Source organism: Natator depressus, chromosome 11 (assembly GCF_965152275.1).
Source record: "Natator depressus isolate rNatDep1 chromosome 11, rNatDep2.hap1, whole genome shotgun sequence".
Taxonomy (NCBI): Eukaryota; Metazoa; Chordata; order Testudines; family Cheloniidae; genus Natator; species Natator depressus.
In genome coordinates this window covers 70436541-70453576 of record NC_134244.1, presented here as the reverse complement: position 1 = coordinate 70453576, position 17036 = coordinate 70436541, and the positions used below count along the sequence as shown (strand labels likewise).

At 45.2% G+C, this 17036-nt stretch overlaps 1 protein-coding gene across 4 annotated transcripts in view; it reads left to right on the top strand.

Moving 5' to 3' along the window:
* Positions 1–17036, top strand: part of AGAP1 (ArfGAP with GTPase domain, ankyrin repeat and PH domain 1) — a 680051-nt gene that overhangs the window by 243436 nt on the left and 419579 nt on the right. For 2 of the 4 annotated variants that reach the window (XM_074968159.1, XM_074968161.1), the window contains exons 3-4: positions 13092–13179; positions 13977–13988. In XM_074968159.1, the coding sequence (XP_074824260.1) occupies positions 13092–13179; positions 13977–13988 (100 nt within the window). The remainder of the gene's footprint in view (positions 1–13091; positions 13180–13976; positions 13989–17036) is intronic. The other 2 variants (XM_074968160.1, XM_074968162.1) reach the window with 1 other exon arrangement.

Below are 17036 nucleotides of genomic sequence, written 5' to 3'. Positions count from 1 at the left end.
CATTATCCAGCAGTATATGCAGCACCAGAACCTGGCAGAGCGATACCGGGCGAGGAGGCGACGTCAGCGCGGTCACGTGAGTGATCAGGACTTGGACACAGATTTCTCTGAAAGCATGGGCCCTGCCAATGCATGCATCATGGTGCTAATGGGGCAGGTTCATGCTGTGGAATGCCGATTCTGGGCTCGGGAAACAAGCACAGACTGGTGGGACCGCATAGTGTTGCAGGTCTGGGACGATTCCCAGCGGCTGCGAAACTTTCACATGCGTAAGTGCACTTTCATGGAACTTTGTGACTTGCTTTCCCCTGCCCTGAAGCACATGAATACCAAGATGAGAGCAGCCTTCACAGTTGAGAAGCGAGTGGCAATAGCCCTATGGAAGCTTGCAACGCCAGACAGCTACCGGTCTGTCGGGAATCAATTTGGAGTGGGCAAATGTACTGTGGGGGCTGCTGTGATGCAAGTAGCCCACGCAATCAAAGGTCTGCTTATATCAAGGGTAGTGACCCTGGGAAATGTGCAGGTCATAGTGGATGGCTTTGCTGCAATGGGATTCCCCTAACTGTGGTGGGGCCATAGACGGAATCCATATCCCTATCTTGGCACCGGAGCACCAAGCCGGCGAGTACATAAATCGCAAGGGGTACTTTCCAATAGTGCTGCAAACTCTGGTGGATCACAAGCGACGTTTCACCAACATCGACGTGGGAAGGCCGGGAAAGGTACATGACGCTCGCATCTTCAGGAACTCTGGTCTGTTTCAAAAGCTGCAGGAAGGGACTTTATTCCCAGACGAGAAAATAACTGTTGGGGATGTTGAAATGCCTATAGTTATCCTTGGGGACCCAGCGTACCCCTTAATGCCATGGCTCATGAAGCTGTACACAGGCAGCCTGGACAGTAGTCAGGAGCTGTTCAACTACAGGCTGAGCAAGTGCAGAATGGGGTAGAATGTGCATTTGGACATTTAAAAGCGCGCTGGCGCAGTTTACTGACTTGGTTAGACCTCAGCGAAACCAATATTCCCACTGTTATTACTGCTTCCTGTGCGCTCCACAATATCTGTGAGAGCAAGGGGGAGATGTTTATGGTGGGGTGGGAGGTTGAGGCAAATCGCCTGGCTGCTGGTTACGCGCAGCCAGACACCAGGGCGGTTAGAAGAGCACAGGAGGGCGTGGTACGCATCAGAGAAGCTTTGAAAACCTGTTTCACGACTGGCCAGGCTACGGTGTGAAAGTTCTGTTTGTTTCTCTTTGATGAAACCCCCTGCCCCTTGGTTCACTCTACTTCCCTGTAAGCTAACCACCCTCCCCTCCTCCCTTCAATCACCGCTTGCAGAGGCAATAAAGTCATTGTTGCTTCACATTCATGCATTCTTTATTCATTCATCACACAAATAGGGGGATGACTACCAAGGTAGCCCAGGAGGGGTGGTGGAGGAGGGAAGGAAAATGCCACACAGCACTTTAAAAGTTTACAACTTTAAAATTTATTGAATGCCAGCCTTCTGTTTTTTGGCAATCCTCTGGGGTGGAGTGGCTGGTTGGCCGGAGGCCCCCCCACCGCGTTCTTGGGCATCTGGGGAGGAGGGCGGTTGGTTACACAGGGGCTGTAGTGGCAGTCTGTGCTCTGTCTGTGAGTCTTTGCTGCAGTCTGTGAGCCTTTGCTGCAGCTCAACCATACACTGGAGCATACTGGTTTGATCCTCCAACAGCCTCAGCATTGAATCCTGCCTCCTCTCATCACGCTGCCGCCACATTTGAGCTTCCGCCCTGTCTTCAGCCCGCCACTTACTCTCAGCCCGCCACTTACTCTCTTCAGCCCGCCACCTCTCCTCCCTGTCATTTTGTGCTTTCCTGCACTCTGACATTATTTGCCTCCACGCATTCGTCTGTGCGCTGTCAGTGTGGGAGGACAGCATGAGCTCAGAGAACATTTCATCACGAGTGCGTTTTTTTTCTTTCTAATCTTCACTGGCCTCTGGGAAGGAGAAGATCCTGTGATCATTGAAACACATGCAGCTGGTGGAGAAAAAAAAAGGGACAGCGGTGTTTAAAAAGACGCATTTTTATAAAACAGTGGCTACACTCTTTCAGGGTAAACCTTGCTGTTAACATTACATACATAGCACATGTGCTTTCGTTACAAGGTCGCATTTTGCCTCCCCGCACCGCGTGGCTACCCTCTCAACCCTCCCCCCCCCATGGCTAACAGCGGGGAACATTTCTGTTCAGCCATAGGCAAACAGCCCAGCAGGAACGGGCTCCTCTGAGTGTCCCTTGAAGAAAAGCACCCTATTTCAACCAGGTGACCATGAATGATATCTCACTCTCCTGAGGATAACACAGAGAGATAAAGAATGGATGTTGTTTGAATGCCAGCAAACATACACTGCAATGCTTTGTTGTACAGTGATTCCCGAGTACGTGTTACTGGCCTGGAGTGGTAAAGTGTCCTACCATGGAGGACGCAATAAGGCTGCCGTCCCCAGAAACCTTTTGCAAAGGCTTTGGGAGTACATCCAGGAGAGCCGCGAATGCCAGGGCAAATTAATCCTTTCACATGTTTGCTTTTAAACCATGTATAGTATTTTAAAAGGTACACTCACCGGAGGTCCCGTCTCCACCTGCTGGGTCCAGGAGGCAGCCTTGGGTGGGTTTGGGAGGTACTGGCTCCAGGTCCAGGGTGAGAAACAGTTCCTGGCTGTCGGGAAAACCGGTTTCTCTGCTTGCTTGCTATGAGCTATCTACAACCTCATCATCATCATCTTCTTCCTCCCCAAAATCTGCTTCCGTGTTGCCTCCATCTCCATTGAAGGAGTCAAACAACACGGCTGGGGTAGTGGTGGCTGCACCCCCTAAAATGGCATGCAGTTCATCATAGAAGCGGCATGTTTTGGGCTCTGACCCGGAGTGGCCGTTTCCCTCTCTGGTTTTCTGGTAGGCTTGCCTCAGCTCCTTAAGTTTCACGTGGCACTGCTTCGGGTCCCTGTTATGGCCTCTGTCCTTCATGCCCTGGGAGATTTTGACAAAGGTTTTGGCATTTCGAAAACTGGAACGGAGTTCTGATAGCACGGATTCCTCTCCCCATACAGCGATCAGATCCCGTACCTCCCGTTCAGTCCATGCTGGAGCTCTTTTGCGATTCTGGGACTCCATCATGGTCACCTCTGCTGATGAGCTCTGCATGGTCACCTGCAGCTTGCCACGCTGTCCAAACAGGAAAGTGAAATTCAAAAGTTCGCAGTTCTTTTCCTGACTACCTGGCCAGTGTATCTGAGTTGAGAGTGCTGTCCAGAGCGGTCACAATGGAGCACTCTGGGATAGCTCCCGGAGGCCAATACCTTCGAATTGTGTCCACAGTACCCCAAATTCGACCCAGCAAGGCCGATTTACGCGCTAATCCACTTGTCAGGTGGAGTAAGGAAATTGATTTTAAGAGCTCTTTAAGTCGAAATAAAGGGCTTCATCATGTGGACGGATGCAGGTTTACATCGATTTAACGCTGCTAAAGTCCTAGAGTAGACCAGGGCTAAGGATACAGACTAAGTTCCCTCTAAGGTGCATTGCCATACAGGAAGTCACCAAGGGCCATGCACTTAACATCCCCAGCCCCGGGGCTGCGGCGCGGCCAGGAGACACGCCTCTCCCTTGCAGCTCCAGGCCTGCAGCGGGGAGAGACACATCTCCCCTGGACCCAGCCCCAGAGCTGCTGTGGTGTCCGAGAAGAGGCGCCTCTCCCCAAGAGCCGCTGGGGCGGCGGATGGGGAAAGGAACCTCTTCCCCTGCCCCAGCCCAGGTGCTGCTGGGACAGGGAGAGACGCTCTTCCCCAGCCCAGGTGCTCTCTCCCTGCCGCAGCCCGTGGCAACTTTCACCCCAAACTCCTCATCCCTGGCCCCAACCCAGTGTCTGTACCCCCAGCCGGAGTCCTCACCCCCCTGTACCCCAAACCTCTGTCTCAGCCCTGAGGCCCCTCCCGCACCAATAACCCCTCATCCTTGTCCCGCACCCCCGAGCCCACACCCCCAGCCGGAGTCCTCATCCCCCTGCACCCCAACCCCATGCCCCAGCCCTGAGCCCCCTCCCACACTCTGAACCCCTTCGGCGCCACCCCCGCCACACATCATCTCCATATTGGTGCACATAACAATTCATTCTGCACGTGGATGGGAAAAATTAGAGGAAATGTTGGTAGTAGAGTCAAGTACTCAAAAGGTTAGGATTGCACAGACAACCTTAATTTGCCCCCAGGCAGGTATGCATTATGTGATAGTGTTGTTACACGCTATACCATACTATTTTTTCCACAGGACACCTGCATCGTTCAGGGCATAGGGTTACTCCTGAGCGTATTATGCGTCAAAAAATTAAAAATTCTGTGCATGATATTTTAAAATCCTGCAAAATTTAGTAAGTTTTATTTGTGAATAAATAAATGCAGAGGCTCCAGCATGGCAGTGGGGTGCACAGGCCACTGGCTGTACGAAGGTGGGGATCACCCTGCAGCCTCCCCACCCCCAGGACATGGACTCAGTGGTGAGGCTGCACCCAACCCTGACACAGCACAAGGCCTGGGCCTGCCACAGAAACACACTGAGGCCCTGCTCCAGGTGTGGGGCCAGCAAGCTCAACCAGGCAGGATCCAAGAGTGGAGGGGCTCAGTGTGGGGGGATGCAGGTGTGGGGGGAGAGGATTCTGTGTGGGACTATCTAGATGGAGGCAGCTCAGTGGGGGTCTCAGTGTGGGGGATCTGGATGCACAGAGGCTCGTTGGGGGCGGGGGTTCAAAGAGCAGTGCAATAGGACTGGGCCTTCCAAGTGAAAGTGGTTGGGGCTCAGCGGATGGTTCTGGGTGTGAGGGTCTCAGTGGGGGTGTTTCTGTGCTGGGGGAGTGGGGCTTGGTGGCGTGGGGGTCTGGGTGCAGCCAGTTGGGGGTCAGTGGCGTGGGGATTTGGATGTGCGGGCTCGGGAGTGCAGGGGCTGGGGCTCATCAGTGTGGGGGTTCAATTGCAAGGAGCTCAGTGGGAGGTGGTCAGGGTGCAGGGAGGCTCCAGATACAGGGGTTGAGGTTCAGTGGGGTGGGTTTGGGTATGGAAGGCTAGGGGAGTTCTGGGTGTATGGGGTGAGGCTTGGTGTGGGTGTCTGGGTATGGGAAATCCAGATGCACGGGGGTTAGGCAGTTGGGGGAGCAGCTCTCTGTAAAGTGACCCCTCCGCACGCAGCTGAGGAGCGATGGGGGCAGGAAGCAGGGGAGGATGTTTCTGGAGGTGGGTCAGAAACAGCCCCAGCCACTCCTTGTAGGGGAAGAGGAAGTCCTGTCCTCTCCTGCCTCCAGCCCAGCCGGGATTAGCAGCTGATGCTGGCTCAGGGTAGGAGCCAGTGGCTAGGGTGTCCCCAGCCCTGCGATGATTTACCTCTTTGCTGGCTTCTCAGGGTGCCTGAAACAGTGAATCTACACAGCTAGGGACTGATGCATGATTGCTCTTGCAGATTCCATTTACTTCCCTGTCAGAAAGTCACTAAAAAAATAAATTGCGAGTAATTGCAGTTTTTAAGTGCACTGTTAAACAATAGGTTTCAGAGTAACAGCTGTGTTAGTCTGTATTCGTAAAAAGAAAAAAGAAAAGAAGTACTTGTGGCACCTTAGAGACTAACCAGTTTATTTGAGCATGAGCTTTCGTGAGCTACAGCTCACTTCATCGGATGCATAGCATATCGTGGAAACTGCAGAAGACATTATATACACACAGAGACCGTGAAACAAAACTTCCTCCCACCCCACTCTCCTGCTGGTAACAGCTTATCTAAAGTGATCATCAAGGAGGGCCATTTCCAGCACAAATCCAGGTTTTCTCACCCTTCCCCCCCCACAGACACACATACAAACTCACTCTCCTGCTGGTAATAGCCCATCCCTCTTTGAAACCTCTCTTTATAATGCGCATGATAATCAAGGTGGGTCATTTCCAGCACTAATCCAGGTTTTCTCACCCCCCCCCCCCACACAAACCCCCCTCCAAAAACCACACACACAAACTCACTCTCCTGCTGGCAATAGCTCATCTTACAATGTGCACAGCAATAATCCAAGTTTAACCAGAACGTCTTGGGGGGGGTTTGTAGGAAAAAAACAAGGGGAGATAGGCTACCTTGCATAATGACTTAGCCACTCCCAGTCTCTATTCAAGCCCAAATTAATAGTATCCAATTTGCAAATGAATTCCAATTCAGCACTTTCTCGCTGGAGTCTGGATTTGAAGTTTTTTTGCTTTAAGATAGCGACCCTCATGTCTGTGATTGCGTGACCAGAGAGATTGAAGTGTTCTCCGACTGGTTTATGAATGTTATAATTCTTAACATCTGATTTGTGTCCATTTATTCTTTTACGTAGAGACTGTCCAGTTTGACCAATGTACATGGCAGAGGGGCATTGCTGGCACGTGATGGCATATATCACATTGGTGGATGTGCAGGTGAACGAGCCTCTGATAGTGTGGCTGATGTTGTTAGGCCCTGTGATGGTGTCCCCTGAATAGATATGTGGGCACAGTTGACAACGGGCTTTGTTGCAAGGATAGGTTCCTGGGTTAGTGGTTCTGTTGTGTGGTATGTGGTTGTTGGTGAGTATTCGCTTCAGGTTGGGGGGCTGTCTGTAGGCAAGGACTGGCCTTTCTCCCAAGATTTGTGAGATACTATTAATTTGGGCTTGAATAGAGACTGGGAGTGGCTAAGTCATTGTGCAAGGTAGCCTATCTCCCCTTGTTTTTTTCCTACAAAACCCCCCCCCCCCAAGACGTTCTGGTTAAACTTGGATTATTGCTGTGCACATTGTAAGATGAGCTATTGCCAGCAGGAGAGTGAGTTTGTGTGTGTGGTTTTTGGAGGGGGGTGTGTGTGTGTGGGGGGTGGTGGTGAGAGAACCTGGATTAGTGCTGGAAAAACCCACCTTGATTATCATGCGCATTATAAAGAGAGGTTTCAAAGAGGGATGGGCTATTACCAACAGGAGAGTGAGTTTGTATGTGTGTCTGTGGGGGGAGGGGGGGAGGGTGAGAGAACCTGGATTTGTGCTGGAAATGGCCCTCCTTGATGATCACTTTAGATAAGCTGTTACCAGCAGGAGAGTGGGGTGGGAGGAAGTTTTGTTTCATGGTCTCTGTGTGTATATAATGTCTTCTGCAGTTTCCACGATATGCTATGCATCCGATGAAGTGAGCTGTAGCTCACGAAAGCTCATGCTCAAATAAACTGGTTAGTCTCTAAGGTGCCACAAGTACTTCTTTTCTTTTTTTTTTTGTTAAACAATAAAATACCAATTGAAATTTATTAAGTATTTTTGGATGTTTTTCTACACTTCCAAATATATTGATTTCAATTACAACACAGAATACGAAGTATACAGTGCTCACTTTATTTTTCATTACAAATATTTGCACTATAAAAATGATAAACAAAAGTTCACGTCATACAAGTACTGTAGTGGAATCTCCTTATCGTGAAAGTGCAACTTAAAAATGTAGATTTTTTTTTGTTACATGATTGTACTCAAAAACAAAACAATGTAAAACTATAGACCCTACAAGTCCACTCAGTCCTATTACTTGTTCTGCCAATTGCTCAGGCAAATGAGTTTGTTTACATTTACGGGAGATAATGGTGCCCCCTTCTTATTTATAATGTCACTTAAAAGTGAGAACGGGCTTTCGCATGGCACTTTTGTAGCTGTCATTGCAATGTATTTACGTGCCAGTTATGCTAAACATTTGTATGCCTCTTCATGCTTTGGCCAGCATTCCAGAGGACGTGCTTCCATGCTGACGCTCATTAAAAAATACAAAACGTTAATTAAATTTGTGACTCAACTCCTTGGGGAAGAATTGTATGTCTGCTGCTCTGTTTTACCTGCATTCTGCCATGTATTTCATGTTATAGCAGTCTCGAATGATGACCCAGCATGTTTTGTTTTAAGAACACTTTCACTGCAGATCCGACAAAATGCAAAGAAGGTACCAATGTGAGATTTCTAAAGATAGTGTGACAAAGTTCCTCCAGTGCCTTGGTGGGTCCTGCCCTTATTGGCGGATTTGCTCGCCTCAGAGGTTCACGGCAGCCTTCAGTTTGGCCACTTTTGTGGCTCAAATCTGCCGTTCACTCAGTTAGCCTCATCACTGGCCAGCATGGGGAAAAGGAAGAAGAACAATCCCCGCAGTTTCTGCTGATCCACCTAGTGGATTGGGGAACAGGCCAGAGACCTTCCCCTCTGGTGGAACCCACAGTCCAGGTCAACTCCTCCGGTATTAAGTAAGGAGTTGGGGGAATGGAGGGATGGGGGGAACCCGGGCCCGCCCTCTACTCCGGGTTCCAGCCCAGGGCCCTGTGGATTGCAGCTGTCTACAGCGGCTCCTGTAACAGCTGCGTGACAGCTACAACTTCCTGGGCTACTTCCCCATGGCCTCCTCCCAACACCTTCTTTATTCTCACCACAGGACCTTCCTCCTGATGTCTGATAATGCTTGTACTTCTCAGTCTTCCAGTAGTACGCCTTCTCACTCTCAGCTTCTTGCACCTCTTGTTCCCAGCTCCTCGCACGCACACCACAAACTGAAGTGAGCTTCTTTTTAAACCCAGGTGCCCTGATTAGCCCGCCTGTCTTAGTTGAGTCTGGCAGTTTCTTGTTTGGCTGCAGGTGTTCTAATCAGCCTGTCTGCCTTAATTGTTTCCAGAAAGTTCCTGATTGTTCTGGAACCTTCCCTATTACCCTACCCAGGGAAAAGGGACCTACTTAACCTGGGGCTAATATATCTGCCTTCTATCACTCTCCTGTAGCCATCTGGCCTGACCCTGTCAGAATAGCTACAGCACTCAACCCAAGGATTAAGAATCTGAAATGCCTTCCAAAATCTGAGAGGGACGAGGCGAGGAGCATGCTTTCAGAAGTCTTAAAAGAGCAACGCTCCGATACGGAAACTACAGAACCCAAACCACCAAAAAAGAAAATCAGCCTTCTGCTGGCGGCATCTGACTCAGATGATGAAAATGAACATATGTTGCTCTGCACTATTTTGGATTGTTATTGAGCAGAATCCGTGGAGCATTTCCTCTGGAATGGTGAAGCATGAAGGGCCATATGAATCCTTAGCACATCTAGCATGTCCATATCATGCGATGCCGGCTACAATAGTGCATGCAAACACCTGTTCTCACTTTCAGGTGACACTGTAAACAAGAAGCGGGCAGCATTATCTCCTGCAAATTGTAACCAAACTTGTTTGTCTGAGCAATTGGCTAAACACAGATGGATTTGTAGGCTCTAAAGTTTTTTGTTTTATTTTTGAATGCAGGTTTTTTTGTACATAATTTTACATTGATAAGTTCAGCTTTCATTATAAAGAGATTGCACTGCAGTACTAGTATTAGATGAATTGAAAATACTATTTATTTTGTTTTTTACAGTGCAAACGTTTGTAATAAAAATAAATATAAAGTGAGCACTGTACACTTTGTATTCTGTGTTGTAATTGAAATCAATATGTCTGAAAATGTAGAAAACATCCAAAAAAAGGTTTGTTTAAATAGTATTTTATTGTTTAATAGCATGATTAATCACAATTAATTTTTTTAATCACTTGACAGCCCTATGAGATTGTAAGCAATTTTTCAGTAATAGTGTGCTGTGACACTTTTTTTGTATTTTTATGTCTGATTTTGTAAACCAGTAGTTTTTAAGCGAGGTGTAACTTGGGGGTACACAAGGTAAATCAGACTCTTGAAAGGGGTGCAGTAGTCCGGAAAGGTTGAGAGCCACTGGGCTAGGCTGCTGTATAATAGTAGTAGAATGTTGAGCAACACGTTTTCAGCCAGACTGCAAGTTCACCCTGTGCCAGTCATGCAATTGGAGATGTCAAGACAATTTGTACACATAAATGTCTGTTTTCATGCAGGTTGGTCCTGGGATGCAAATTTCAGAGACAAGTTTTGAAAGTTTGGCCCAAAATGTTTGCAGCCACACAATTATGTAGCTGTCTTGTATGCTTTTGGAGGTCTGCCAAATGAATTGGCATGCCCCATCAGTCTTAGCAGGGTTTCAGGTTTTACCTCTAGTCATGACATAGTAACCTATAGACATTTTTGTCTTCAGTTGAAGCCATGTCATAGGTTACCAGAGAGCATCCTTTTGTTTAGCTGGTGTTTGAGAATGAGGCAAATCCAAGCTGTCCAAATGATTGAACTTGTCCAGAGTCTTACCTAACACTTATTTTTAGATGTATATGTTTCAGCATGTACCAGCATACTCAGTAATTCCTCTTAGATGAAATTAGATTAAAATCTTCCGGTGTGCTCTGTTTAATCACTCTTCAAAGTTGGCTCTCACAGAACCCTGCTGAACAGATGGCCTTCCTACTACCACTTAGCTCCAGCTTTACTTGGGATTTATTTATTTTGGTCTGTTGCTTAGGTTGGTAGCACCTATGCTCATAAATACAGTGGCATTTCTCTTGACATAATCCTGTTAGTTTCTTTTCCTGCAGGTGACTCCCAAACTGCTTGTGATCAAGCTCTCTCCCCCCCAACAGCTGATTCATAGACTTGTGTTCCCTCATGCACTATGGCCCAATGCAGTAGCTCTGATCCCTCCATTTCCCCCTTTCTCTCTGCTTTTTTCTTTCTTTCTTGCCCTCCTTATTATCTATTTTAAATTCCTTTCTATTTTTATTCAGGAGAGTCTCTGGCACTCCTCTCTTTTTAGGGGAGGGAGGGATAGCTCAGTGGTTTGAGCATTGGCCTGCTAAACCCAGGGTTGTGAGTTCAATCCTTGAGGGGTCCATTTAGGGATCTGGGGCAAAAATTGAGGATTGTTCCTGCTTTGAGCAGGGGGTTGGACTAAATGACCTCCTGAGGTCCCTTCCAACCCTGATATTCTATGATCCAGGGCAACAAAAATGATTGGGGGCTGGGGCACATGGCTTACAAGGAGAGGCTGAGGGAACTGGGGTTATTTAGTCTGGAGAAGAGTGAGGGGGGATTTGATAGCAGCCTTCAAATACCTGAAGGGGGGTTCCAAAAAGGATGGAGCTAGGCTGTTCTCAGTGGTGACAGATGACAGAACAAGAAGAAATGGTCTCAAGTTGCAGTGGGGGAGGTCTAGGTTGGATATTAGGAAACACTATTTCACTAGGAGGGTGGTGAAGCACTGGAATGGGTCACCTAGGGAGGTGGTGGAATCTCCATCCTTAGGGGTTTTTAAGGCCCGGCTTGACAAAGTCCTGGCTGGGATGGTTTAGTTGGTGTTGGTTCTGCTTTGAGCAGGGGGTTGGACTAGATTACCTCCTGAGGTCTCTTCCAATCCTAATATTCTATGATTCTATGTTCCCACACTTGTAGTCCACATCTCTCCCTGCACCTAAAGGTTTATATGGCCTATTGGGCAAGGGCTGTGTCCATGAGCTTGGATTATGAGCTCTTTGCTTAAGGTACTTCCACAGCTGCATTACTGGCTACCTTTGGAGTATGGAAGGAGAGTAAGCAACTTTCAAGAAGCTACCTTCACCTGTTCTTTACTGGAGTATGCTTGCAGTGAGGGAGAATAGATCCAAGATCATAAGGCTTTCCCCAATTGGGGGGGAGGAATAGCTCAGTGGTTTGAGCATTGGCCTGCTAAACCCAGGGTTGAGAGTTCAATCCATTTAGGGATCTGGGGCAAAAATTGGGGATTGGTCCTCCTTTGAGCAGGGGGTTGGACTAGATGACCTCCTGAGGTCCCTTCCAACCTTGATATTCTGTGATTCTAAGCCCACTGCCCAAACTCTGTCACTTTGGGATTGTTTGGTATCCTACATATCATTTTGAACAAACCACCTTAGTTCAGCATGCCAATAAGAAGGATCTCATGAAATGGATAGAATGTCTATTAATTTTGTAAAAAGAAAAGGAGTACTTGTTGCACCTTAGAGACTAACAAATTTATTTGAGCATAAGCTTTCGTGAGCTACAGCTCACTTCATCGGATGCATTCAGTCCCCACTTTTATTTTCCACTGAATGCATCCGATGAAGTGAGCTGTAGCTCACGAAAGCTTATGCTCAAATAAATTTGTTAGTTTCTAAGGTGCCACAAGTACTCCTTTTCGTTTTGCGGATACAGATGAACACGAATGCTACTCTGAAACCTATTAATTTTTTGTTCATTAAACACCTTTATTGCGTTCAGAGACCAAAAGTGCATAGTGGCACACAGTCAGTCACTGACCCAAGAGCTTAAGTACTGAACTAGATGGATAATAGAACTGTTGAGACTCACAATGAACAACCAGGAAAAAGTGTGGTCTTGAAATCATGTATAGTAGTATTCCACCTTTTCAAAAAGGTATATTATCAAGTAAATGCTTTCAGAACTGTATTTTAAGGAGGAATTTGAATACAGGGGAATGATTGACAAATGCACAAGACGGTGCTTCTTCCGAGTGTAGGGGACAGCTTATCAGAAGTAAATGAAGTAAATGAGCTACCAAAGGGGTGGATTAGAGCAAGAATTTGAAGCGAACGGAGCAATTGTAACTGCCACTTACTTGCAGGTTTTTAACAAACAAACAAAAGAAATTAACTTTGTGTGACTCATAACAATAGTGTTTCTTCTGCTGACTCTGCAGCATCAGTTACATCAGAATTGCTACCTGAGATCATTGATGTGTTCTGGAAGTCTGGGGGGCAGAGCTAAGATTGCAGTGCACTATTGTATATAGTGTACAGTAGTGGTGATGTGTGTGCTGGAGGAGGAGTAGAGGGAAGGGACTGTAAATAGCTTCACTTCTCATGGCATTCCTTTTGTGCTATGTATGCGGTGTGCAGCAGCCTTAGTGCTCTCACAATGAATTTTTTTGGGGGTTGTGTGTTCTGAGGTACATTGCTAGTTTTTCTTTTTCTTATAAATGGTATTTCTCATAAACTTAGAGGTTAAAATATTAAATCTTCTTTTGGGGGATTGAGAGATTTTTTTGTTTAAAGAAAATTATACAAATCATACTGTTTGTTATATTTTTTAAATATCAGAAGGTTTGATTATGGCTCAACATGTATCATCTTTTCATTCCAGGGAATTGTGGGGAATTTAGCTAGTGGCAAGTCTGCACTTGTGCACCGGTATCTGACTGGCACATATGTCCAGGAGGAATCTCCTGAAGGTAAGTGGATATGCGGATGATTAAAAGCATGCTGATTTTAATTATTTTGCTTTCGTGCAATGCACTGTTAATTGATGTTTTTATATATCATACAGAAAAAGTACAGTAAAAAAAATCATCACTGGTCGTTCTGCAATGTTGGTAAAAAATAAAGTATGCTTCCTTTGAACATTTGTCATAGTGGAGAGGCAACAAGTACAATTGTATACCTTTTTTTTTTGCAGTATCTTATCATTTTTAAATGCTTTCCCATGAAGTATTTGTCCATATGGGAAATGTTCTTAATCTCAGTTTCATAAATTTCACTCACTACCCAATGTAATGCTTACTACTGTGACTACTTCCATTAATTTCAATTTGGCTGCTGAAGGCAACTACCACCACCCTTGGTATTGGATGTATACAGGATTGGGCCCTTAAGTTTCTTGTACCAGAGACCATAAAGATTTTCAAATAAAACTTCTGTGTTATGAATTTGTTCCATTATTTTTTAGAACACTAATTTTGGGGCCTGGAGAAGAACAGTTTTTTTTTGTTTTGTTTTTTTTAATTCTAGTTTTATGCTATAGTTTAATATGTAGTTCAAAACTTTCATTGTATTTGTTGTTTTAATTTAAGCTTAGTCACTTGTACCATTTGAGACCATGTATATCATCGTAGCACATAATTGAGGTATATTTTTCACTAAAAATATTTTCTTGATTTTTATTTATTCTCCTTATGAACTTTAAATCCAACTCTGAGACACTGAATTTCTGGTTCCTTCTTTTCCTTACTGGCTGTTCCATTCTTTGCAGATATGGATGCAGGTAACTATTCATTCTCTTCATGGCAGTGCTTGTCTTGTTTTGAAGAGGGAGGAGACACCGCTTTTGTACTGTAGCGTTTTCCCCTTGTTTTGTGTATCATCTAAATTTGTTTTTCTTTTGATTTTCTTAAGTTTTAAGCACATCTCTCTCTGTCTTGTCCCTTTCCGTAGATGTCTTTTTAGCAGTAGTCATACGTAGTTTCATTTGTCTACTGTAACACCTGTTTCAAATTAATGCTTGTTGTAGGAGGTTATACAGTTCAGAATGTTAGAGCATAGTATTCTTGAGGTGTTAACTAGTCTTTGTAGTTAAAAATCTGTGTGAGGCTCCACTGTGGAGTCGGCCATTTTCATGGGAAAATGCAATAGTGATGCAAAAATTTTCTAGATTTTATTACTTCACATGGAAGGGACTTAAGTTGCTTCTCTACTACTATTGATAGAGGTGATGTTTGAGGACCATTGCAAAAGGAGCAGCAGTTGGATTTGTACATGAACGCTCAGAAATCCTCTACTGGAATGTTGGAAAAGGTGTTGGAAAGTCACTGGCTAGTACTGCCGCTTCAAGCGGCTATCAATAATAAGAAACAAATAAAAATAAATGGTGGGTAAGTCCCGAAACTGAGAGAGCCTCACAATGAAAAGAGCATAATCGGTATCTCCACTGATTTTTATTTATTTATTTATTAATCTCATGAGCAGAAGGTAATAAATATTTGATTAGTTCTTTCAGGAAACAAACTTGTTTCTGTTCTGTAGAACTTTAATGGCACTCAGACCTGGAATATTTTGTTTTTTTTGATTCTGTGATTTGTTGCTCTGTTCTGAGCGTATTCCCATCTGTCCTCTTTGTCTTTAGGGATAGTTATTTACTGTACTGTACTTGAAAGTGACATTCAGGCTGTTTTCATGGACAGGATTAGGTCACCAAAGCAGAGTCAGATCGTTTCTTTGCACATAAATGTAGCTGACAGGCCTTACTAATGGCACCATGCATTTTCATTAGCAGGTAAAATTGGAACAATTAAAAGCCATAATTCACCTTGTAAGTGATAGGGTTAGGCGGTCTGATGAAATCAGTACTTAGGAATTTAATTAACTCTGACAATCTGTCATTAGTAAACATCATGTTTGGAAATAGCTCTAGCCCCACATAATTTGTGACAGTAATAGTTTATCCGCTCATTTTTATATATAAACTATATATATATATATTCTCGTGTGAAAACATACCCTGTCGATCTGAGTCCACACTGGCAGTTCGACTGAATTTAGGCAAGGAAAGGAATTTGTTGCTCCAAGTTCCGCATTGGGATTTAGTTTCAAGCTCTATGCATAATAGTATAAGGGTTTCGGCTGAATAGTTAACAGTAATCTTCAGATTGGATGCTAATGTGAGGTGTTGCCTTTGCCCCTTGCTGATGACTGAAAAAGAATATGGGCTCTTTAAGTTGGACAAAGAGTAGAACGTATCTGAGATGTTGCGGCCTATGATATTTCTCAAAATAAAACAGGTTCTTATGTCAGTGCTATTTGTGAGCTGTTGGTGAGCGCATGTTGGGTACCATGCTAGTTTACTCAACAGCTGTACTACCAGTATCTACCTGTAATGTGCTTGGGATATAAAAGGCGCTAGATGCAGCCCCACACTATCTTTGTTCCCTTTATCATTTGCCTCCCAAGTTGCTGCCACCACAAAACCCTCATCTTCTGGCATGGGTCGGCTAAGTGCCAGACCTACTCTATGGCTTTCCAGTGTTTCTCACCATGCCAGCAACTGTTTCTAGTGATTTAACCATCAGTATGGGCAGTGTCTGTTTTCCTTCCACTTGCTTTGACCCTAAGTGTTTCTTCCACCCAAAAATACACTTGAACTACATCAGCATATGGTGCAAAAAACCCCTTTCTCATCACTTATCTGGCAATGCTTTGGATTTTTAATTCTAAGTGAAAATTATGCATTGAAAGCTGATTTATTTCCTTCAGTAACAATCCAAGAAATAATACATGTACAGCAGGCTTTAATTCATTATACCAACCTCCCACTATGCATATATGCATACCCAGTGGGACAAGCATTTTCATTATGGAGGTATTTTGGTGTCTGACTTAAGAGAAAATAGATGTCTGAAACAACCTTGAAGCCAGAGTAGTGTCTGAGATTTGCAGTTACATCACGCTGATGTAGAAAAAAAGGGAGCTGATTAAATATAGAAAACCTATTGAAGTTGTCTGCCTTCTCATAGTAAAACAGGGAGCGATTAGAAAAACAGCCACCAATCAGCAACTTCTGTTGTGCAAGTGGAAGACATGTAGTGGAGCTGTGAATATGTCACATTCAAACTGTCATCTTCACACCTACATTTAAAGAGTAGTTCTGGTTTCTTGAGAGGGGTGAACTGGAAACTGTTCTCCGTTGCCAAACTTGTCGTCTAACGATTATCTGTGGGTATGTTTACACTTCATTGAAAAACCCCTGGCTGGCCCATGCCAGCTGACTCAGGTTTGCAGGGCTCCGGCTAAGGGGCTGTTTAAGCTCTAGCCAAGCTCTGGGACCCTTCCACCTTGCAGTGGTCCTAGAGCCTGGACTCCAGCCCGAGCCCAAATATCTACGCTGCAATTAAACGGCCCCTTAGCCCAAGCCAGCTGGCATGGGCCAGCCATGGGGTTCTGATTGCAGTGTAGACATCCCATATTTGAACTAGTAAAAAGCTAATACCATGGAAGGTGTTTTTCTGCACACATGATCTTATTGATACTGCTCTTGTGTGATGCATTCCATTTTGATGATGATACTGTGCAGTTCTAGGTCCCCTTCCATTTGAGAATATTAAAATGTTTTGCAAACATGAATGAATTAAGCCTTGAAACACTGGTGTGAGGCTGGTACTGTTGCCATTTTATAGAAAGAGAAACCGAGGCATGGAGCAGATATATGGCTTAACCAAGGTGTCACATACAAGAATAAAATCCAATCTCCTTACTTGTGTCATGGCAATTTAGAGAGGTTTTGTCTGTTTCAGCCTCCTTTTGAAGCTTCAAGCAAGTT